At 36.7% G+C, this 26189-nt stretch overlaps 1 protein-coding gene across 50 annotated transcripts in view; it reads right to left on the bottom strand.

Moving 5' to 3' along the window:
• NUMB (NUMB endocytic adaptor protein) overlaps nucleotides 1-26189 on the bottom strand; it is a 185505-nt gene that overhangs the window by 44999 nt on the left and 114317 nt on the right. For all 50 annotated transcript variants that reach the window (XM_048220108.2, XM_048220093.2, XM_057318357.1 and 47 more), the window contains one exon: nucleotides 21680-21820. In XM_048220108.2, coding sequence (XP_048076065.1) covers nucleotides 21680-21805 — 126 coding nt within the window. In that variant the 5' untranslated portion in view covers nucleotides 21806-21820. The remainder of the gene's footprint in view (nucleotides 1-21679; nucleotides 21821-26189) is intronic.

The raw sequence follows: 26189 nt of genomic DNA, 5'->3' as shown, positions 1-26189 counted from the left end.
CTACAGGATAGCTTTAACACTAGATTCCATATTTAGTCATCTTTGCTTATCTTTTTTACATTAAATTAGAAAAATTTTAACTCAAAATTATAGGCTATCAGAAATGTCAAGTGTTTGGTAGTTCTGTCAACTAGTTCTAGATTTTCAGAATGATTTCACAGTCAGAAATAAGGAGTACGCCCTCACTGAAGGCTGCTTTCCATCAGATGCTACAGTGATAGGTATATTACACTCAAATTCTGGAAAGCTCTATTTTTTTTGGCTTAGAAGATAATGATGAATGGATGTTTAGATACCTCTTTGGATGAATTAAGCTCGAAAAAGGATTTCTTTGTGTTTTGTTGATATTTGAACTTTTTTCAAAGACCAAAAATAAATTCTCAATTTCCTGGTCCAATAAGTAAAGAAAATAAAGCAGTGGAAAATAGTAACCTGCATCACTGTTCTGACATTTTAAGAAATTCTGACATCTCGCTCTTAGCACCTTGTCATATATACTGCTAAGTTCTTTTAGTCTGTTTTGGTTTTTTTACTCTATCCCTACTTACTGACTTGAAATGCCAAATATATATTATTAAAAACTACTCTATCCTGGACATTCTATTTTGTTCTATTGTTATTCCTATTTTAATACCACAACATGTTCATTATAGTTTAAGAACGCTTTAATATGTTTTGGAATGATCACTTTCACTAATTTTAATTATTTCCTGGCTTTAATCTTTGGTATCGGGGCGCCTGGGTAGCACAGTCGTTAAGCGTCTGCCTTCGGCTCAGGGCGTGATCCCGGCGTTCCGGGATCAAATCCCACATAGGGCTCCTCCACTGGGAGCCTGCTTCTTCCTCTCCCACTCCCCTGCTGTGTTCCCTCTCTCGCTGGCTGTCACATAAATAAATAAAATCTTAAAAAAAAATAATCTTTGGTATCAACTTTGGAATAATTTTGTTCAATTCCTGTCCAAAAAACCCTTGGTGGGTTTTTGCTTTTTTTTTAAAGATTTTATTTATTTACTTGAGAAACAGCGAGCCAGAGCGCACAAGTGGGGTGGAGGGACAGAGGGAGAGGGAGAAGCAGACTCCCCGCTGAGCAGGGAGCCTGACTTGGGGCTCAATCCCAGGACCCTGGGATCATGACCTGAACCAAAGGCAGACACTTAAGCAGCTGAGCCAGTCAGGTGCCCCAAATCCTTGGTGTTTTAATTAAGATTGCCTTGAGTTCACTAGTTTAGAAAAACTGACATTATAATACTGACCTATTTCATCTAACAGTATTTATTCAAGTCTTTTATGTCTCTGAAGTTTTATGGCAGCCTTCGGATACACTCTTGTACATTTCTTTCTAGAGTAGTAAGCTCATTCCACAGCATTGCACCATTTAACATTCCCATCAAAATGTATGAGGGTTTCAATTTCCCCACATGGTCACCAGCACTTTATTTTCTCTCTTTAAATTATACCATCCTCCTAACAGGTATAAAGCAGTATCTTGTGATTTTGATTTGCATGCTCCTAATGACTAATGATATTGAGCATCCATCTTTTCATGTGCTAATTGGCCATCTGTGTATCTTCTTTGGAGAAATATCAATTCACATCCTTTGCTCATTTTTTCTTCATTTGACCTATTTATATTTTATTTTTTTAGTTTTTATTTAAATACCAGTTAGTAGTGTAATATTAGTTTCAGGTGTACAATATAGTGATGCAACACTTCTATACATCTCCCAGTGCTCATCACAAGAAATGCATTCCTTAATCCCCATCACTCATTTAGCCCATTTAGCCTGTCCCCCCACCCACCTCCCCTCTGATAACCATCAGTTTGTTCTGTATAGTTAAGAATTTGTTTCTTAGTTTGCCTCTTTTTCCCCTTTGCTTGTTTCTTAGATTCTGCATTAAAGTGAAATCATATGGCATTTGTCTTTCCTTATTTATTTCACTTAGCATTATACTCTCTACCTCCATGTTATTGCAAATGGCAAGATTTCATTATTTATGGCTGAGTAATATTCCACTGTATATAGACACCACATCTTTATCCATTCATCAATGGATGGAGACTTGGGCTGCTTCCATAATTTGAATATTGTAGATAATGCTGCTATAAACATCTGGGTGCAGGTGTCCCTCTGAATTAGTATTTCTGTATTCTTTCGGTAAATAACTAGTAGTGCAATTGCTGGATCACAGCGTAATTCTATTTTTAACTTTCTGAGGAACCTCCATACTGTTTTCCAGAGTGACTGCGACAGTTTACATTCCCACCAACCCTGCAAGAGGGTTCCCCTTTCTCTGCATCCTTGCCAACACGTGTTGTTCCTTGTGTTGTGTTGATTTTAGCCATTCTGACAGGCGTTAGGTGATACCTCATTGCAGTTTGGATTTGATTTGCATTTCCCTGATGATAAGTGATGCTGACCATCTTTTCATGTGTCTGTTGGCCATCTGTATGTCTTCTTTAGAAAAATGTCCATTCATGTCTTCTGCCCATTTTTAATTAGATAATTTATTTTTTGGGTGTTCAGTTTTTTAAGTTCTTTTTACATTCTGAATAGAAACCCTTCATCAGATACGTCATTTGCAAATATCTTCTCCCATTCCATAGGTTGCCTTTTAGTTTTGTTGACTGTTTCCTTTGTTGTGCAGACGTTTTTTATTTTGATGTAGTCCCAATAGTTTATTTTTGTTTTTGTTTCCCTTGCCTCTAGGAGACCTAGAAAGAATTTCCTGTGGCCTATTTCAAAGAAGTTACCACCTGTGTTCTCTTCTAGGATTTTTATGGTTTCAGGTCTCACATTTAGGTCTTTAATCCATTTTGAATTTATTTTTGTATACAGTGTAAGAAAGTGGTCTAGTGTCATTCTTTTGCATGTTGCTGTCCAGTATTCTCAACACCATTTGTTGAAGAGACTGTCTTTTTCCCACTGGATATTCTTTCCTGCTTTGTTGAAGATTGACTATATAGCTGTGGGTTCATTTCCGGGTTTTCTATTCTGTTCCATTGATCTATGTGTCTATTTTTGTGCCAGTACCATACTGTTTTGATTACTACGGTTCTGTAATATAACTTGAAGTCTGGAATTGTGAGGCCTCCAGCTTCTTCTCTTTTAAGATTGCTTTGGCTATTTGGGGTCTACTGTGGTTCCATATAAATTTTAGGACTGTTTGTTCTAGCTCTGGTAGACAATGCTGTTGGTATTTTGATAAAGATTGCATTAAATGTGTAGAATGTTTGGGTAGTATAGACATTTTAACAAAATTCGTTCTTCTAACACATGAGCATGAAATGTCTTTCCATTTCTTTGTGTCATCTTCAATTTCTTTCATCAGTGTTTTATAGTTTTCAAAGTATAGGTCTTTCACCTCTCTGGTCAGGTTTATTCCTAGGTATTGATTTAAATGAAATCTCCTTTGTCTCTCCTCCTGGAGCTCTCATTAGGCCTGTTAGTACTACGGGCCTTTTTAATTTGTTCATCCATTTCCTCATCTCTTTTTTGGATTTCCTCTTTATCACCTTGTGTTGCACTCTGGGTAACTTCATCAAATCTATCTTCCAGTTTATCAACCCTCTTTTCAACAAGCCTAATCTACTATTGAATCTATCCACTAAATTGCAGTAACAGTATTTTTCATTTTTTAGAAGCTTAGATTTGATTCTTTGTCAGATCTATCCCTTCTTTCTCACGGTCTTATTTTTGCCTTATGGGCTGAATTCATTTATGTCTCTAATGATTTTATATATACATATTTTATAGTAACCTCTATAGTCTATTAATTCAAGTTCTTTCAGCGCTAATCTTCTTGTCCTTTATTGTATAATCCTTATTGTATCTGCTACATATGATTTATAACTTTTTTTTAATTCTAAGTTCATTTTTACAAAGCTCAACTTTTCTGGAAAAAATTCATACATTTTGGATTATGGAGTGGTTTTACATTGGCTTCTAAAAGGTACCACAGGTGTAGTAGTAGCCTGACCTATGGTACATTAATTTGAGGATTCTTACACCATGCCAGTTATAGCATACGAAGTCCAGATCCACAGCTTCAATTTTTGGTGGGAGACTCCTTTTTTTCACCCAGGGTCTGAGCACAGGTAAGCTTCTATTTTTTTAATTTTTGTTTTTTGGGTTTTTTTTTTTGTTGTTGGTGGTGGTGGTGTTTTGTTTTGTTTTGCTTTTTCTTCTAGTTCTCTATTTCACTGATTATAAATCCCACTGAAGGTGCTGGTTCTACGCTGCGTTCTCAGTTCTAATGCTCTGTTTTTTATGAGACCAGGACCTTCAGAATGAACGTTAAAGCGAAGGTTCTAGCTTACAAATCTATCTCCTAGACTAGTGCCATGCCAGCATGATTCCTGCCTTGCTTTCAAATTCCCTCTTAATTTCTGGTAACTGGAGAAATCTGTCTTTATTGAAAGCTCAGCTGTGCTTTGAGAGAATTTCTATGTTAGCTTAATCCATGTTTTGCCAGAGTCAGAAGACCTATAATATTTCCCAACAAAACTAACTGGTTTGTCTATGTATTGATTCTAGTGTATCTTATAAGTAGTCAAAATACTGGTGTTCCCTATCATTTTAAACAGGGTTTTTTTGGTGATTTTCTAGGCTTTTCAGAGAGATAACATCTGCAGAAACAAACGACAAAAAAAAAAAACTGTTGCTTGAATTCCCACTTTTATAGTTTTTATTTTCTTATCCAAAGGCACTTATCACTATTTGGAAATCAGTGTTGAATAATAGTGCTACTTAAGAGCAACCTTATCATCCTCCTAAATTCAATGTAAATGTTTCACTCTGCATGACTCTGGGACAGTTTTACTTATTTAAAGGATGTATTATGCTATTCCTATTTTGCTAAGAAGATTTATTGGGATTGAATTATATTTTAGACTTTTTTTTTTAATAATAAAGTCTTTTTTTTTTTAAGATTTTTATTTATTTATTTGACATAGAGACAGCCAGTGAGAGAGGGAACACAAGCAGGGGGAGTGGGAGAGGAAGAAGCAGGCTTCCAGTGGAAGAGCCTGATGTGGGGCTCCATCCCGGAACGCTGGGATCACGCCCTGAGCCGAAGGCAGACGCTTAACGACTGCGCTACCCAGGCACCCAGGCGCCCCTATATTTTAGACTTTTTAAAAAAATTAGATGTAATCCACATCACATAAAACTAACCATTTAAAAGTGAATAATTCAGGGGCGCCTGGGTGGCTCAGTTGTTAAGCGGCTGCCTTTGGCCCAGGGCGTGATCCCAGGGTTCTGAGATCGAGCCCTACATCGGGCTCCCTGCTCTGCTGGGAGCCTGCTTCTTCCTCTCCCACTCCCCCTGCTTGTGTTCTCTCTCTCGAGGCTGGCCGTGTCTCTCTGTCTCTGTCAAATAAATAAATAAATAATCTTTAAAAAAAAAAGTGAATTATTCAGGGGCGCCTGAGTGGTTCAGTTGGTTATGCGTCCAACTCTTGGTTTTGGCTCAGGTCCCAATCTCAGGGTCATGGGATCAAGCCCCGTATTGGACTCTGTGCTCAGTGCAGAATCTGCTTAAGTTTTTCTCTTCCTCTTCCTCTCCCCCTGCACTCTCTTTCTCTAAAATAAGTCTTTTCAAAAAAGAATTTCAAGTGAATAATTCAGTGGCACTTAGTACATTTAAAATGTTGTGCAGTCACCACCTTTATCTAGTTCCAAAACATTTTCTTCACACCAAAAGAAAAATCTGTATGCATTAAGCATTTGCTACGCATAGCTGCACTTCCCCAAAGCCCCTTAACAACCAATAAATAGCCTGCATTCTGTCTTTATGGATTTACCTATTCTGGATATTTCATATAAACGAAATCATACAATATGTGACTTTTTGTGTCTGGCATATTTCACTTAGCATATTATTTTCAAGGTTCACCACACTGTAGTATGCACCATAGTTTGTATGTCCATTCTTCCACTGAGGGATATTTGGGCTGTTTCTACCTTTTGGCAACTATGAATAGTGGTGCTATAAACACGAATTTGAGTTTTCAGTTCTTTGGGGTATATAACTAGCAGCAGAATTGCTGAGTCATATAATTCTATGTTTAGCTTTTTGAGGAACCACCAAACTGCTTCCCACAGAAACTGAACCATTCTACATTCCCACTGATAATGCATAAGAGTTCTAGTTCACCACATCCTCACCAATACTTATTTTCCATTTATTTGTTTGTTTGTTTGACGTAGAGCCATCCAAAGTGGGTGTGACGTGGTACTTCATTGTGGTTTTGATAGGTATTGCCCTAACGACTAATGATGTTGAGTATCTTTTCATATATTTGTTGGTCATTTGTACAACTTCTTTGGAGAAATTTCTATTCCAGTCCTTTGCCCATTTTTAAATCAGGTTCTTCTGTGTACACACACACACACACACATATATATATAACATAAATATATAAAAATCTATCTCCTGGATACTAGACTTTTATCAGACATGTGATTTCCAAATATTTTCTCCCATTCTGTAGTTGTCTTTCCACTTCTTTGATAACTTCCTTTGGTGCACAAAAATTTCACGTTTTAATTAGATCCAGTTTATCTATTTTTTCTTTTGTTGCTCATGGTTTTGGTGTCATATCTAAGAATCTATTGCCAGATCCAAGGTCATGACAATTTACCCCTATGTTTTCTTCTAAGAATTTTATGGTTCTTATTCTTATATTCTTATGTTAACTTTTAATTTTCTGTATACAGTGTAAGATAGGGGTCTGGCTTCATTTTCCTTCTATGTGGAAATCAAGTTGCTCCATCACCATTTGGTGAAGAGACTATTCTTTCCCTGCTGAATGTTCTTGGCACCCTTGCCAAAAATCAGTTGGCCATACATGTACAGGTTCATTTCTGTACTCTCAATTCTATTACATTGTTCTACACATCTGTCCTTATGCCAGTACTACATTGTTTTGATTACTATAGATTTGTACTAAGTTCTGAAATCAAGAAGTCTGAGTCCTTCAACTTTGTTTTCATTGCAGTGATGAAGTCCTTTTCTTCTCAGGTCCATCAACGTGATGAATTATATCAAATTTCCTAATACTAAATCATTTATGGAATCCTGAATTAAACCCTATTTCAGTCTTTAGTATACTTTTAGATCCCACTTGTTCTATTTTTCTGCCTACTTTTTTCATTTATATCCACGTGTGGAATTGGTCTATGGTTTTCTTTTTGTTTTGTGCTATCTTTGTTATAGCAGGATTCTGTTAATGTCATAAAAAATCTGGAAACCATTCTCCCCCCCCCATATGCTCGTGTATAGTTAAACAGCATAAGAATTTTCTTTCTTTCTTTTTAAACAATTATGCCTTTAAAAAAAAGAGAATTATTCTTTGAGGTTTTTAAGGAACCAAACTGTGAAACAATCCATAATCTGTCTTCTGGGGGAAACGGTTTTGGGGTTTTAAAAACACTCTCTGGGTGCCTGGGTGGTGTAGTTGATTAAGCGTCCAACTCTTGGTTTTGGCTCAGATCATGTTCTCAGGGTCTTGGGATTGAGCCTGCGTCAGGCTCCATGCTCCATGTGGAGTCTGCTTGACATTCTCTCTTCCTCTCCCTCTCACGCTTGTGCTGTCTCTCTCAAACAAATAAATAAATAATAGTAATAATAAAATGAGAAAGTAGGGTTTTACAGTCTTTTAGTTACTGAGATATGAATATAGGTTTCAAAGTGTTTGCGAGGGATTTCATCCTATCATTTTGATCAATCCAACTGGTCACTTATGGGTATTTATGCCAGAAAAAAAAAAAAAAAAAAAGGTGAGGGAGACTTAATGGAAAGGACAGAACAAAAATATCTCCCATACAGACTGACCTCTTAACTGCATAATCTATTTTGGAAATGCAGAGATGGAAATCAGTGTTGTGTTTTCCTAGCCGATGAGAAAAACATGCCCAGTGAGATAAACATTATTAAAGAGGTCTCTCTTCTTCTCTGAGACACTATCTCACTGAAGAATTGCAGCTGATTTATGCTTTAATGGCTAAAATATTTGACACTGGGACTTCTTTTGTCTGTATGCCTTTTCCAAACTCCGTCTGAGTAAGGGACTTTTATTTGCAAAAATGAACTTTAGAAAAACTAGTGTGTGGAATTTCATTCTTGGATGAATTAAGTCATTTTTCCTTTTCTGGAAAAAATTATTTAAAAAGTAGTCCCCCCCTGTTTGGGTAATGTAGGCCATGAGAAGAAATGCACACAGCTCTGATATGAGAGAACATCTAGTCAACAGTTCCCAACATTAGCAAAAAATGACATCATAATCAACTTATAAGAAGGTGTAAGGCAGGGGCGCCTGGGTAGCGCAGTCCTTAAAGCGTCTGCCTTCGGCTCAGGGCGTGATCCCGGCGTTCTGGGATCGAGTCCCACATCGGGCTCCTCCGCTGGGAGCCTGCTTCTTCCTCTCTCACTCTCCTGCTGTGTTCCCTCTCTCCCTGGCTGTCTCTCTGTCACATAAATAAATAAAAAATCTTTAAAAAAAAAAAAAAAAAAAGAAGGTGTAAGGCATATTATCTGATATATATAACCTGTATTATATTGCAAATATAGGATGCAGATGTATAGAACATGATATCAAAACTTGTTTGGGGTCTTTAATCAAAGAGGAGTAGTTAAGTCAAATTATAATGGATTACTTTTATGTATAAATTTGGAGTACAATTACATTTGAACAAGTCACCTGACCTAAGTATATGTATTAAATCTAATCACAGCAGTTTAAAGCTGTAAAGAACTTAAAGAGATTCAAAACCCTCACCTTTGAAAGGTGGCACTAGGTGTCAAAAAAAGTTAAGTGATTTGCACAAGGTCATATAACTAGTAAATTAACAGAGCCAGGAATAAACCTTTGATCTTTTCACTTCTAGATCTTTCTTCTTTCAACTATCTATCTTCTTTTTACTATCTCACATTACTTCTGCAACTCTCCTATTTAAGTAATGGTGTATAGTTTACTGGTCTTATATACTAACAATGTCATTCTTCTTAAAAAAAAAAAGGTTGATCAAATAGGAACGGTCATCCAATTTTGGTAATGTTGTTAATGGCTCAATATTTCGTTCACAAAGGAAATTACCCTGACTTTCTAGTTAAACTATACAACTGCTAACCAAGCAGTAGACAAGGGGGATTTTGCTTTATAGAAATATTATAGCTGATAAGTAAAGAAAGGGTAACAGAATTAAAGTATCATCATTTTGCAACCCTTAATGAATTAATAATCCCGGGCAATGATCATGAATGGCTATAGTCATCACAAATAGATAATCAGCTATTGTGTGTCTTCTGATAGTACATGCCATCAATGAGGTATTCCTAGAAAAAAAAAAATCAAAGCTAAATCTGATCAAGTCTCTAAAAACCAACTCACAAGAATTACAGGAAACAGAGAAACATGTTAAAAATGAATTTTGGGCATTTTCAATTTGCTGAAGAGTGAAGAATTAGAATTCCGGACCAACCAGAGGAATAGGTTCCAGTGAACACCAAAGTATTTCAGTTTAAACACAAGAAAAGAATGTCCTAAAGGGAGATGTAAACCAGAAGTAGACAGAGCCTTGCTAAAACTGTAATCCGGCCTCAGTTCTGTTAACAAAAAACCTAACAACGACAATATGAGAAAGGAAAATTACCATCCATTCTGACTCAAAAGCACAGATGCGAAATTTTGGAACAAAATATTAGCAAAGAGAATCCTGAAATATACTCAATAAACTCCACTTGACCATTATAGATACTGATCAAGTTGAGTTTATTCCAGAATGTAAGGTTAGTTGACTATTCAAAAAAAATCAAGTAAGTATAATTTACCACCTAACAGAATTAAAGATAAAAATTATGTAATCATCTCAAAATTCAGTTTCCATTCATAATTTTAATAATTTTTAACCATGAACAGAAGGGAACTTGTTTAATCTGATAAACTATGGTAAGACTGAAAATGAGGCAAGAATTCTTGTTATCGCCAATTCTACCCAAAGTTATAAACATCATAACATAAACATGCAATGAAGGGACATACATACGTACACACATACATACATAAAAGTATAAGGATTAGAATATAAGAAATACAATAATAATTATTCACAGATTATATAATTGTATTAGTAGAAAACCCAAAAGAATATACAAATAAATTACTAGAATAAGTGAGTTTAGCAAGGATACTAGATATAATTTTAACATACAAAAGTCAATTGTATCATTTTGCAAAATATACAAATATCAAATCATTGTTGTACACCTGAAACCGATATAATGTCATATGTCAATTATATCTCAATTTTTAAAAAGTCAATTGTATTTCTATAATAGCAATAAGCAGAAAATGAAATTTTTAAAAAGTTACTGTTTGTAACAGAATCAAAATTAAATGCTTGATATTATCCTTCATTCATGAATCTACTCTTCTACCAATGGTCTTTCCCAAAATAACGTATGGCAAGTCTATCCTTCCCATTTCTCAGATCAAAAACCTTGGCACCGCCCTTGACTTCTCTTTCTCTTGATTGACACTCACAAATTTAATCCATCCATAAATACTATCAACTCTATCTACAAAATATATCCAGAATCTGACCCCTTCTTACCAATTCTACTACCATCACCCTGATGGAAGCCATCATCATCTTTGTCTGGATTTTCACAATAGCCACTTAACTGATCTCTCTGCTTCCACCTTTGCTCTTCTCTACAGCTGATTTTCAGCACAAGAATCAGAGTAATCCTTTTAAAATATAATTTATATAAAGTCATTCCTCTGCTCAAAATTCTCCAATGGCTTCCCATTTCACTCTAAATAAAAGCCAAAGTCCTTAAAATAGTCTATAAGACCCTATACCAGTGGTTTCTCAAAGGGGAGTATTTAAGAAATATATGAAGGCATTTTTGGTAACAATGACTTGGAAAGTTACTCCTAGGTAGTATACATAGATGATATCCTGCTTCCTGTATGACATCTGAATGCACTACTGGACACTTAGAATGGATAAAAAACTTGTCATTATTTAGACTCCAACTCCATTTTACATATATACATACACACACAATTAGGGTTAGGGTTAAATTAATAGTTTCCTTAGTATGTTAGGGGTCAGAGGTGGAAAAAAGGAGGTAGGTAATTCTTTTACATCTTACAATATTTCTTCTACATGAATTAGTCTTCTTATATTTTTAGTTTTTTTTGGGGGGGGGTCAGTTTTCGTCATTTATATAACCCAAGAGTATTACCAATTTTATCCATGTTTTCAAGTTTATTTGCATAGAATCTTAATTTTTAAAATGTCATTGATATCTGTGAGTTTTTTCCCATTTTACTTTTTATTCTGTGCATTCGTGCTTTTTTTCTTGATAAAGTACATTTAACAACTTCTCATTTGGCATTAACACTATGCACCAAAATCATCATCTTTTTTTTTTTTTTTAAAGATTTTATTTATTTATTTGACAGAGAGAGACAGCGAGAGAGGGAACACAAGCAAGGGGAGTGGGGGAGGGAGAAGCAGGCTTCCTGCCAAGCAGGGAGCCCGATGTGGGGCTCGATCCCAGGGATCAAGACCTGAGCTAGAGGCAGACGCTTAACGGCTGAGCCACCCAGGCGCCCCCACCAAAAATCTTCTGAAATACAGACTATACCTGTTATATGGTAGGTAAACCATGGATCAGGACCTAGCTTATTAGAAATACTGAAATAGTAAGAGCTCTACTTTCTGTACCATGGCTCTTTGGTTACATGCAAAATAAGAAAAGCTTGTGTGATACTGTGATTTACAAGAAATACAGATTTTGTCATTCAGATGACCACAGTATATTTCTTATATATATTTGGTCTTGGTCCACAGTTCCTGACTCACAGCTGCCCAGATCCTTGGAATTTCCTGAGTATTGAAAGTGATAAAGGTGTCTTTTGTTATGTAAAGGAGGCAACTTTCGGAAAGTATCTAAGGGTGGCAGCTGGTTGCCTCGAGGACCAACCATGTGATTAAAGGATGGGCTCTGCCAGTCCCACCTCCCAACCTCTGGAAAGAGAAGAGGGACTGGAGACTGAATCAGTCAATGACTTAGTCAATTATGACTATGTAATGATGCTGCCATAAGACAGTTTTAGGCCTTCCTTTTGAAGAGTTTCCCTACTTGGGTAATCACAACACTTCCATATGCCATCAAGCCAGGCCCCAAGCTCCATGAGGATAGAAGCAACTTTATTCAGGACTTCACCCTATGTACCTATCTCACCGTTGATTCATAGCCTTTATCATGTCCTTTCATAAACTGTTAAATGTAAGTGTTCCCCTGAGTTCTGTGAGCCGGCTCTAGCAAATTAATTAAACCTAAGGAGATCGATGGATCTCCAATCTGTAACTGCTTGTTCAGAAACACAGGTAACAAACAGCCTGGGACTTGTGACTGGTATCTGAAGTATGGGGAGGGGGTGAGGGGAAAGTCTTATAGGCCTGAACCCTTAAAATGAGGAATCGGTCTCCAGGTAAGACAGTGTAACAATTAGGTTGAATTCTCAAACACTCTACTGGTGTCCGAGAATTGTTTGGTGCTGCTGTTCTAATGGCCAACTCGCCCCCCCCCCCCCAAATCTGTTATTAAAATACTATCTCTTGTAATTTCTAACACAATGGCAATCCTTACCTTTTAAAAAGAAGTGGGCCCTAGAACAACTTGGCAGATCGCTTAATCAGCAATATTAGTCCAGGAGGTAAACACACGCAATTCCAGCATTCATATGCTCAATTCTCCATTTGGTCTATCCTATTTGTACATACTAGCACACTTCCTGGTTTAGGATTAAACCTAAAACCAATGGGATAAGAAAGTCCTTCCATCTCACTTAACAGTGAGTTAAATTAGATCAATTTACAAACAACACTAATAAGCATGAATTCTGTATCCAGTCCCTTAAGCCTCTATTCTTCCAAATTTAAAGATTTTATGAAATCCACAATCTACCTAATTGAAGGTCCACTTTAGCATTCTACAGATATTCTACATAATCAGAGAATTAAGATTTTAACTACAAATCAAAGGATCGATGAACTGGCTTAGATTCCACCATTTTAACAATCCCCAAAAAATTTTTTTTAAAGATTTTATTTATTTATTTGTCAGAGAGAGAGAGAGCACAAGCAGGGGGAGTGGCAGATAGAGGGAGAAGCAGGCTCCCCACAGAGCAGGGAGCCCGATGTGGGTCTCGATCCCAGGACCCTGGGATTATGACCTGAGCCAAAGGCAGATGCTTAATCAACTGAGCTACCCAGGCATCCCAACAACCAAAATTAATACTAGCATTTTAAAATATAATGTTAGCAATCAATTACAAGTAGTCTTAGTATATTACTTTAGTTGATGAAGCATACTGTTTTAATCAGAAGATCTCACAATTTTTTATCCCAGGACCCATTACACTGAAGACTACAAAGCATTTTTTTGTATGTCAGTTACACCTACTGATAATTTTACTATATTAGAAATTAAAACTAAGAATCTTACTTTTAAAAATTGAATTCATTGAATAATGATAATAAACTCCATTACATGTTAACAAAAACAACATTTAAAAATTTTTTAAAGTTTATTTAAGTAATCTCTACACCCACCATGGGGCTCAAATCTACAACCCTGAGATTAAGAGTCGTATGCTCCTCCAACTGAGCCAGCCAGGCGCCCCCATTTTTTAACTTTTAAAAGTTATTATTTTTTTAAAATTTTAGTTCCAGTGTAGTTAACTACAGTGTTATATTATGTTCTACTTTTTTGAACACAGGGGATATTATGTTCAAGTTTTAATGTCCTTGTCTACTAATTCTAGCATTGGTTATTTCTGGGCCTATTTCTCTTTGATTTTTCTCCTTATTTTAGGTTATATTTTTCTGCTGCTTTGCATGACTGGTAATTTTGAACTGGATGCCAGACACTGCAAATTTAACCTCTTTGGGTGCGGATATTATTGTATTCCTATAAATATCCATGACCTTTGTTCTGGGATACATTAGGCATTTTGATCATTCTGAGGCTTAATTTTAAGCTTTGTTAGGTGGAGTCAGAGCAGATTTTAGTCTAGGGTAAATTTTTATCCACAACTTAAGCAATATCTTTCTAAGCACTTTCCACAATGTCCTATGAATTAGTGATGCAGGCAGGCCAGGTCTGAGGACCCAGAGGGGGTCCCAGAGGACCAGCCAAGAGGGTCCTTGCCTTCTGGAAGGATGGAAATCAGAGACAAGCCAGCAGGAGGTGAAAGCAGAGTTTATTGAAGATATATACATAAAGAGAAAGAGAGAGAGATATAGAGTATCTGGGACAGTTGGAAAGGAAAAGAGCATGAATCTCCCATAAATGACATTTTTAATGAAAAATAACTGTATTTTCCAAAATGAAACAATTTTGTGAGAAGAGTGGCATTGTTTCACATTTCTGCAAATCTCTCTAACATCTGGCTTAAGAGAAAATTGGATTCTCAAATTTGCATCTACATTCAATCTGTCAGAATATGCTGTTTGGAAGTATATAAAGAAACTATGGCTGGGGCGCTTGTGTGGCTCAGTTGGTTAAGCGTCTGCTTTCAGCTCAGGTCATGATCCCAGAACCGTGGGATGGAGCACCAAGTCAGGCTCAGCAAGGAGTCTGCTTCTCCCTCTCCCTCTGTCCCAACCCCCACTTGTATGCGCATGCTCCCCCTCTCTCTCTTGTGCTCTCTAATAAATAAAATATTAAAAAAAAAAAAAGTATGGCTTCACACAGATATATAGTTGGAAAAGAAAGTACATCAGGATCCCACAAAAGGTTTTGGGAACTTCACTTAAAGAACCACTACATTAATTTTTAGGTAATACCTGACTTCTAACATTAAAATTCCTCCTGTGGGGCGCCTGGGTGGAGCAGTCATTAAGCGTCTGCCTTCGGCTCAGGGCGTGGTCCCAGCGTTCTGGGATCGAGCCCCACATCAGGCTCCTCTGCTAGGAGGCTGCTTCTTCCTCTCCCACTCCCCCTGCTTGTGTTCCCTCTCTCACTGGCTGTCTCTGTCAAATAAATAAAAATAAAATCTTTAAAAAATAAATAAATAAAATAAAATTCCTCCTGCATTAAAAAGATTATCTTGTTATTCTAGCAGAATTGCAAGACAAGTTTTGAAACCTACTTTACTCTAATCATTACTTTAATACTAAATTATTATACTTACATAGGCACCAGTATACTTAAACATACATGGCAGAGATCAAATGAGTTGTCGTTTCGCTTGACTACTGTCCAGTAATCTCATTTCTATTCCTGGTAATTGCATATTCTAGATCTCCCATTCTATGGAGTAGCTATTCCACTGTCTTCAAAAGTTAACTCCACGACTTCTCTCCTTACTCTTCTACAGATCTCTTCACTTCCTATTTCCTTGAGAAAATATGTCTTTAAAATAAAACTCCATCAATCTTAAGCCACCAAAACCATAAATTTAAGTGCATTTATTCCCCGTTTTCCACCTTTGCTACTGTTAAAATAGAAGCAGCATCCTTCCTCCATCTAAAACTAATCCACTCTCTACGCGCTTCTTTATAAAGTCCCTTCAGTTATGTTCAAGTCTCTCCTACATTAAACACAAGATTCAACATAAAATTAAACTACCAGTGATTTATAGACTTTAAATGAATAAACTTTATGGTATGTAAACTATATCTAATAAAATTGTTAAAACAGTTTTAAAACCACAACACACAGAGTTTCTCAACCTCACACTCCCTTTGTTATTCTGCCTTTCTGTTCCCCTTTGAAGACAAACTTTCATTAAAAAAAAAATTAACCACCTTGTTGAGATTTAAGACACATAATGAACCATATATAAAGTTACAATTTGCTGAGTTTTTGTATATACCTGAGAAATCATCATCACAATCAATATAATAAACAGCCATCAACACCAAAAGTTTCCTTGTGCACTTTGTAATACTTCCCTTCCACCCCTTCCCATCCTCACAACCTTGTCTGACAAACTTCTTGAATTAGTAATCTCTAGATTTGTCATCTTCTTCCTTATTTAGCATCCATTCACTCCTCAATCTAGATTCCATCCTCAGGACTCCCTGTACGTGCTATCATCAAAGTCACCACGATTTTCAAATTTTTAATCTAATGAATTTCATTTCTTCCTTGATCTCTTTACAGCATTTGACCACTTTCTCCTTCCTTGAAACCTTGCCTTCTGAGATCATACTCTTCAGGTTTCCCTTTCTACCTCTCATTCTTACTCTCCTTTGAAGATACCCATTTCACTGCCTGTCCCTTCTGTGTTTGACCTAGGCCTTCCCTTCCTCTTACTTCCTCTAGGCAATCTCACTTACTCGTGACTTTAATGGTAAGTTATATATAGTCAACCCTCATTATTCAAGGATTCCATATCTGCAAACTTACCTACTTACTAGAATTTATTTGTAATCTCAAAATCAAAACTCATGGTGCTTGTGGTGAGTGGGGATCTGCATGCACACATCTCATAGGCACCTCAAAAGGAATTCATCTCTACCCTCAAACATGTTCTTCCTCAGTGAGCATGCCCACCACCCTACTAGTTGTCTACATGGGGAACTTTTTACATCAACTCATTAGGTTCAGAATTCAGTGGTCCCTAAAGGCAAGGACAGATAAGACATTATTTTCCCAGCTATATTTGACTGAGGAAATTTATCTATTTTTAGGCTACCAAAAATTATTTCAGGTTCTGACTCTCCTATCCAACCACATGTCACTTGTATATGCGTGCAGGGTGGGAAGGGAAGACAGATAAGGGGTGGGGAGCCACAACATAGCAGAGAGGATGAATGTCTTGTAGAAAGATTTCAAGAGGCCATCTGGAGAAGACCATACAAAGAACACCCTAAATAAGTTCCCCTGTCTGCATAACATATAAATCTTACATCTTATACGTTTATCTCTAAAGTACATCCCATCAGCTGTTTCTTATGACAAATGACAGTAGCACTGAATGATACTGAATCTTCTTTATCTCACACAAAATACTTAAAAGCTGGAGCGCCTGGACAGTTGGTTGAGCGTCTGCCTTCAGGTCAGGTCACGATCCCAGGGTCCTGGGATCGAGCCCCACATTGGGGCTCTCTGCTCAGTGGGGAGCCTGCCTCTCCCTCTCCTTCTGCCTGCCACTCCCCCTGTTCGTGCTCTCTCTCTGACAAATAAATAAATAAATAAAATCTTTAAAAAGAAAATACTTAAAAGCTGTGTACTTCATAGCCAATTGGAAGTGCTTCAATTTACTTTACTTCAATTATTTCAATACTGTATACCAGCCTCTCAGAATCCTGTGAATGAGGTTTTTAAAATATACATATATGCTTATTATTACAAATATGATACATGCTCATAAGAAATGTCACTAGTTCCAAAGGATATACACTGAAAAGTAAAAAGATCCCCAATCCTTCATTCCCATTCTCTAATTCAGATTTACTTGTGTCTTCTTATAGATATTTCTCACATATATAAGCAAATAGATTTTTTACTTGTTAACTATAAACAGAATCATATTATATACATTGTCCTGTGCCTTGCCTTTATCACCTAATAATACACTAAAGTTACCTCTCTGTGTGAGCATATCAGAGAATATTCTTTCATGTTTCCTATGTCAATGACTGTCACCTCTATCATCAGTTTGGGACAAGAAACCAGGTGTCATCCCTAACACCATTCATTCCCTGGGTCCAGTACATTTCCAATTCCTGTTGCCTTTATCTCTTAATTAACTCTCAATTTACTTCATTTCTTTTCTTCTCCACAGTTACCACCCTAGTCCACAGTAAACATTATCTCTCCTTTGGATTACTGTAATAAACTTTCACCAGACTCTTCACAACCACTATGGACTACCTCCAAACCACACCATACCCAGAGTCCCAGTTTAGGAAGATGAAAAGTTCTGGAGATGGATGGTGCTGATATCTGCACAACAGTATGAGCGTCATTAATGTTACTGTACTACACACATAGAAATGGTTAATATGGTAAATTTTATGTTATATATTTTACCACAATAAAATAATGAACCCCATCCCCCCAGCAGGTAGTGGCTTCCTATTATTATTCTTAAGGTCCCAAATTTTCAACATGGCCTATGAGGCCCCACCCTACTTCTTTCCAGGTTCATCTCATCTAACTTCTTATACTCAGCCTTCCCTTTTTAAAATGCATTTATCTCAGTTTATAATCATATATTATTAATGCAAATATCTAATTAAAGTCTGTACTCCCACAAGGAGAATATAAACTCTACAAAAGCAAGAACTGTCTTTTTGTTTACCACTTAGCATATGCCTGGTACACAGTACGTATTCAAAAAAATTTACTAAATGTATGAATATAGATCTACCTTGTTCCCTTTTTAAGAGTGGCAAAGAATTCCACTTAATGTCTGTCTTTTCTCTCTCTCTCTCTTTCTTTCAGCGATAATACAAAGTTTATTGAGTGATAGAGTACAAAGCTCCCAAAGAAGGAGGGGACCTGAGAGGGCTGCCCTGGATGTCATAATTTCTTTAGCAAATCCCAGAATGATGGGCATTTAACTTATTTCCAGGGTTTTGCTGTCAAACAATGCTCATGACCACTTGAGCCAGTGTATCTATGAATGTACTTAAATGTAATTCTTTTTTCATTTGTTTCAAGTTTTTATTTAAATTCTAGTTAGTTAACATATAGTGTAATACTGGTTTCAGGAACAGAATTAGTGATTCACCACTTATATATAATGCCCAGTGCTCATCACAAGTGCCCTCCTTAATTCCCATCACCCATTTAGCCCATCCCCTACCCAACACCTCCCCTCCATCAACCCACAGTTTGTTCTCTATAGTTAAGAGTCTCTTATGGTTTGCCTCCCACAACTTTTTTAAGTTTATTATTATTTTTTAAAAATTAATTTCCATACCCAATGTAGGGCTTGAACTCACAACACCGAGATCAAGAGTTGTATGCTCTTCTGACTGAACCAGACAGGTGCCCCTTAAATGTAATTCTCTTTTTTCTTTTTTTGTTTCTTTTCTTCTTCTTCTTTTTCTTTCTTTTTTTTTTTTAAGTAGGCTCTATGCCCAGCATGGAGCCCAATGCAGGACTTGAAGTCATGACCCTGAAGTTAAGACCTGAGCTGAGATCAAGAGTTGGATGCTTAACCAACTGAGCCACCCAAGTGCCCCTAAATGTAATTCTTAAATGTAAAATTTCTGGTCAAATGAAAAGTGCATTTAAAATTTTAACTGAGGGACACCTGGGTGGTTCAGTCAATTAGGCATATGCCTTCAGCTCAGGTCATGATCCCTAGACCCTGGGATCGAGTCTCGCACTGGGCTCCTTGCTCTGGGGGGAGCGTGCTTCTCCCTCTGCCTGCCACTCCCCCTGCTCATGCTCGCTCACTCTCTCTCTCTCTCTGACAAATAAATAAATAAAATCTTTAAAACAAAATGTAAACCCCAAGTTTTAAAAATAACATAAAATTTTAACTGATATTTCCAAATTGCCCTCCTAAGAAGTTGCAATTTATACTCTAAGTAATCAACAATGTGTAAGAGTTCCCATTTCCACAATACTCAATTCGTATAATAATCAAAATGAGCCTACTCTTTGGGATGAGGTTGGGGGAGGTAGCAGAGAACAGTGTTAGTTTTTAAGTATGAGGGTTTTTTTCATACTTTAATATCATACCCAAAATTTTAAATTAAAATATTTATCATTCCTATAAAAGAAGTTTCAGCAAACAAATTAAGTAGACAAAGCTAAGTGATTAGGAAAATGCTTAGTTATTGACAGACTGTGGGAAAATTTGTGTATTTTATTTTATTTTATTTTTTTTTAAAGATTTTTTATTTATTTATTTGGCGGAGATAGAGACAGCCAGCGAGAGAGGGAACACAAGCAGGGGGAGTGGGAGAGGAAGAAGCAGGCTCCCAGCAGAGGAGCCTGATGTGGGGCTCGATCCCATAACGCCGGGACCACGCCCTGAGCCGAAGGCAGACGCTTAACCGCTGTGTCACCCAGGTGCCCCCCCCCTTTTTTTTTTAAAGATTTTTTATTTATTTAAATTTGTGTATTTTAAAAACCATGCATTTATGGGGCACCTGAGTGGTGCAGCTGGTTGGGCATCCAACTCTTAGTTTCGGCTCAGCTCATGATCCCAGGGTTGTGGGATTGAGCCCCCATGTTGGGCTCCTTGCTCAGCGGGGAGTCTGCTTGAAATTCTCTCTCTCCCTCTTCCCCTCCCATGTGCACACGCACTCATGCTCTCTCTTAAATAAATAAATCTTAAAAAAAAACCACGTATTTATTTAACCTGTAGATTCTACAAATCACTTTTCCTGTCATACAAATTTTTTCCTTTCTGAAGGTTCAGGCTATTTTTCAATCAATGGTGCTGAGGCAGTACAAGGAGGAGAAAATCACAGTAAGAATATTCACACATAAGAAGATGTAGAATGTAGGTGAAAATGTTAACATTTTATATTAGACTAAATTTTTTTCTTGAAGATATTAACATTTTGGTCTAGTTCCTTCTACATTTTTGCACCCACACTTATATCATCTCATAGAATGCTTATATAATTATAAATTGCTCTTCTCACTAAACAGTATAGCATGTACATTTCTTTCACGACTTTTAAATGTTACCCTTTTTCTCCAGAGTGTCAAGTAGTAGTAAGAAAAAACACCTGTATGGCACCCCCTTCGCTACATCTTCACTATGTTCTTAACTTCTTTGAGCTTCCATTTTTTTTTTTTTAAAGATTTTATTTATTTATGTGACAGAGAGACAGCCAGCGAGAGAGGGAACACAAGCAGGGGGAGTGGGAGAGGAAGAAGCAGGCTCATAGCGGAAGAGCCTGATGTGGGGCTCGATCCCATAACGCCGGGATCACGCCCGGAGCTGAAGGCAGACGCTTAACGACTGAGATACCCAGGCGCCCCTGAGCTTCCATTTTCTGATCTGACAAATGAAGGAATTTGTTTAAATGCCCTCTGTACAGTTAACAGTTAAAAGATTTAACTCTTTTAAAAAGATTTTCTAGAACATACCAGGCCTGTATTTAAGAAAACAGACTCCTGCTCCCTCTGCCCTACCACTTAGTAAGTATATCCCACTCAAAATAATTTGATTCTTGATAATTTGGGATTTTTAGATATTTCAGGATTAGTTTCTTTTTTTTTTTTTTTTTTTTTTTAAAGATTTTATTTATTTATTTGACAGAGCGAGACAGCTAGCGAGAGAGGGAACACAAGCAGGGGGAGTGGGAGAGGAAGAAGCAGGCTCCCAGCAGAGGAGCCTGATGTGGGGCTCGATCCCATAACGCCGGGATCATGCCCTGAGCCGAAGGCAGACGCTTAACCGCTGTGCCACCCAGGCGCCCCTCAGGATTAGTTTCTAATCAGAAGTGATCTTATTTGTAGCGATTCCAGATTACAGATCAGAAATTCCTAGTTAAAATACAAAGAGAAAAAAGTCACTAATTATATTTTTCTTATTAATTCTACTTTGAAGCAGAAGATGAAGGGATTAGTTTTTAGAGAGTTTTCTTTTAATTGTCCTAATCAATGGGATTTCACATGTAATAGGCTGTCAATTCTTTTCCACACCTAGAATTATAGAAATATGAGCTCTTACCTTAACAGGAAAGCTACATTTTCCAGTACGAACCCCTTCTTCATCTGTCTGCCACTGATGTGGACGACTGGCCTCTGGAACATAAACATCTTTCTTTCTCCTAAAACTTTGCCGTAGTTTGTTCATTTTAATTTTCACAACCTGCAGACAGAGTAGAAGAAATACAAAAAAGAAGTTATTACCTTCTCACATATTTAAACTTTGGATTACCATGCTGATAAAAAAACTAATGTCCCAAATGAAACATTTTGGTTTAACAGAAAATGAGCAACTAGTATCCTTCCTCCTAGAGTAAGTCTAAGCTCAAACAAATCATTTCACTTTTCAAAATAACAACTATAATACTAGTTCTTAAAAAACTACAATAACCTCTAAGATTTGAAAAGATGTTATTCAAAGAACTTTCAAGCATTTTAACTGTAACAATTCAATGAGTACTCCTATTGATCTACCCCTCAAATCCATTCTAATTCCTGAATAAGGAAATCTGTACATGTAAGCCAAATTATAGACTGCTAACAACTTCTGAAAACTTTCATACTTATTACAAAAACACCTTCCTAAACACTAAAATTTAGGGACCTTTTGGCTTACTATTAGAAAACATTAAACAAAGCAGGAACTATAACCTGTTTATAAAACATCTTTATAAAAAGGAAGAAAATAAAGCTTCTTTTAAACATGAAGAAGAGGGGTGCCTGGGTGGCTCAGTCAGTTAAGCATCTGCCTTCGGCTCAGGTCATGATCCCAGAGTCCTGGGATCAAGCCCCACGTCAGGCTCCCTGCTCAGTGGGGAGTCTGCTTCTCCCTCTGCCTCTCCCCAGGCTTGTGCTCACTCTCTCTCTCTCTCAAATAAATAAATATAACATTAGAATGTACTTTCATATCTACAATCATTACAGAATGAAAGTAAACTAAGAGCTTTCGATTATAAAAGTCCAAGTCTCACCATTAACACTGTAAATTAAAAGGTATTAAACTATAGTCAATTTTTTGTTTTGTTACTGGAAGAGGTAACTCTCTAATGCTTTCAAAGGTACAGGAGAAATCACAAATCTACAGGGAAGGAAGACCTAACTGATAAGAAAGAACAGAACATTCCAGTGAATAAACATAATGGATGTGTCCCTTTACAGAGGAGACCTCAAAATCTAAAACCAATACCTGTAGTTTTCTATTAAGGAACACAGCATTGCTCATTCTTTCCCTGAAGGGATTTAACCACCTCAGCCAGCCTAAGAGAGATCTTAACTTTTGAAAATGATGTGACAAAGCTATGTAAAGGAAACATCCTTTCTGTCAGGAGTGTTAAATAGCAAGGGATTAAACATTAATTCTCACATGACACCAATGAAAGACTTGAAAATCAAAGTTTGCATTCTGAGGAAAATCATTTTGTATCTTAAAATGCATAATGTCACAGCAGAACTATTACTAAATTAGCTAGTTTATACAGACAAGCCAATCTTACCACACATCTTCTTAAAAGGTAAAAATTCTGACAAATGGCAATGTAAAAAGTCCCTGGATTTTCTAAAAATGAATTTACTCTCAAATCAAAACTAATTTATACAGTATATAAAATAGGTATTAAATAATCAAATGACTCGACAAAAAGTAGTCTAGTCCTTTGCCTTTAAGTAGATCACTCCTTCCTAAACTATCTTAAATAAGAGTCTACCTTAATCTAATAGATTTAAAAAAAATTCCATAACCTTCCCTGATAATACACTGTTACTTCTTTATACCACACCTTAAAAATATATGCAAATTCAAATATAAAAAATAAAAAAGCACCTATATCCTTGCTCAAGTTGGCACTCTAAGAATCTTGAGGCAAAAAGCCCATGAGATTCCTTTCTTCTTAATCTTTCTCTTAGTAGGGGGATAGCCCCACTAAGAGTCATCCCCGAATTCACTCTTTCTCTAACCAATAATAACTCCACTGCTTTTGCCTTCTTAGTATACCTTGAAATCATTCCCCCACCCACCACATCAATTCTACTATCCTCAGACAGTTTAGTGTAAATTATTGCAAAAGGCTATTATTTAATGGTCGCTTTGCTTCTAAGAAAGGTTCACTCTAATCTGTTCTCCTGACTACTGCCAGAGTGCTTTCTAAAACACAAATATGACCATGCAATTGCTTAGCTTAAAATCCTTCACTCTCTTCACAACACTTTCAAGATAAAGTCCAAATTCCTAAGCTTGGCAAAACACAGTCATTTTTTATCTGACTTCACTCACCAATCTCCATTCACATGCTAAGCTCCAGCCATACTAAACTACTTACAGGTCTCCAAACAAGGCATGCCCTCTTTCAGAGCATATTTGTACATTCCTCTCTCTGCCTAGAAAGACCTTTCCCTATTATGCTTCTGGTTAAAGTCTACTCATCTTTGAAGTCAACTTGGAGTCTTCAGGGAAGCTAGCATTTTTTCTGACAAGTTCCTAGCTGGCCTGGGTTAGGTCCTTTCACTTCACAGGGTTCCCATTAATATCCTCTGATTACTTCTTTTACTGTACTCATCAAACCTTACAGCAAACTTTCTATTTCCTTAATAGCAAACTGTATCTTATTTGTTTAAGTACTATCCTGCAGTTTAACACAGGACCTCTCATATAAATGGCACACTATAAATTTGAATAAAAGATAAAATAGACCCCTATCATATTTAGATAATATTTACTAGGTAGGATAAATGTAGATATAGAAGACCAGAGAGAATCACTGGTGTTGGAAGGAGACTGCAGATGTAATGGTAGTCCAGGGTCACACTGACAAAGGAACCACTTTGACAAATTCTCTTAAAGGAAGCCATACAACCTCTGTCTAAATAATTTTAGTACAAGTTTATTTGCTCTTTGGGCAGCTATTTATTGTTGTACATTCTACTAACCAATAAGAGAACAGAGTGGAAGTGTCAACTGACTTGATGTCTAAGTATCTTGTGACTTTCAGTACTAATGTGGTTATCAGCGTTTCTACAAGAGTATAACATATCAGTGATTTTCAAACTATGCTTTAAGTAGCCCCAGGATTTCCATGGAGGAGACCCAGGGGCCACTGGTTGTTTGTAGACAAAGAGAAGGAAGTTAGAAGGCTAGATACAACTTATGAGGAGGGACTTTAGGTCCCTTTCACAGCTTCACACAAACTCCACTTTATCTGATTCACATATTGGGATTCCATATACGTTTAAGGAAAGGGTTTCATGGCTGAACATTTTTTTGAAAATGAGTGATATAATCAATAATAGTTCTAAAAATGAACTTGGTAAAATGAAAATATATATTGGTAGTATCTTGCTTGCTACTTCTTAATGGGTAACTACCAATGGCCTGTAAATAATCTAGTAATTAAGGTAAGAATTAACACATCAAAGGAAAGACCAAACATTGTTTTCAAGTAATCTATATATAATGATTTTGCTCACAAAGACAAAAGAGATAACAAGAAAAAAATAGAAAGCGTGTTAATTCAAAGTAAACATTTACTACAGGCCCTCAATAAAGTTAAACTTTATTCCCAAATAAAGAAAACCACACCCCTTGAGAAAGTCCTGGTTTGAACACAGGTAAAGGATATATTTTTGCCAGTTTAAAAACTGAGAACAAAAAATCTTACTTTGTCCTACAAGAAAAAAAAAAAAAAGAAAGAAAAAGAAATGAAATCCCCATTCTGCTAGATAACATTGTCGAATTCAGAAAATCTTTTCAAAGTTCTCATACTCCTTAACTGCTCTGCAAATTTTAACACTATGATTCCAGTTCTCCTCTGTACTCTTCTTTCCTCCTTGCCTCTCCCCACCCCAATAGCTCTATGCTTCTGGTTTATCTTCTTCATCTCTGTTGCTACTGATATCTCTGAGGGCTTCCTCTACTTTCTCCCAACCACTGAGTATATTCCCCAAATATCAGTCCTCAATCTGTGCTCTCTTGTTTACACTTTCACTCTTGGTGAAATAATCAATTCAAACTATTACTCCAACATGATGATTTCCCAATAATACTTTTAAATCTTGCTCTCATATTTAAATTTCTCTATTTGGAAACATTGATGTTGCCTCAAATACATCAATTTAAAGTTAAATCATCACCTCTTATCTCCCCTTAAGTCCTTAAGTCCTCCCCTTCTGACCCAATTTGGGTCAGTAAAAACAGAACTTACTGTGTGCTGGGCCCTATTGCAGATGCTAGCGGATACAGAAATTAATAAGACAACTTGCCTTTAGGTGGCTCTCTCCCCTCATAAAAGGTAATTTCTGCACAATATGGTGAGTGTAACAATAGCACTATATATAGTATGTTCTTAAAGCAGAGTCTAGGTTCAGGAAATATTTCCTATAGGAGATACCGCCTGACTTAACTTTTAAAGGAAGAACAAAAATTAGCCACATATAGTAGGAGGGAAAAGATATTCCAGGTAGAGGCAACAGCATCAACAAACGCATAGATGAAGGAAATCAAATGCTTGGACAGCAATGCAAAAAGAGTGCAGACAAGGAGC

Source organism: Ursus arctos, unplaced genomic scaffold, assembly GCF_023065955.2.
Source record: "Ursus arctos isolate Adak ecotype North America unplaced genomic scaffold, UrsArc2.0 scaffold_25, whole genome shotgun sequence".
NCBI classification, from domain to species: domain Eukaryota; kingdom Metazoa; phylum Chordata; class Mammalia; order Carnivora; family Ursidae; genus Ursus; species Ursus arctos.
Note: the sequence above shows the minus strand (reverse complement) of the source record. Positions and strands in the feature narration are given on the sequence as shown.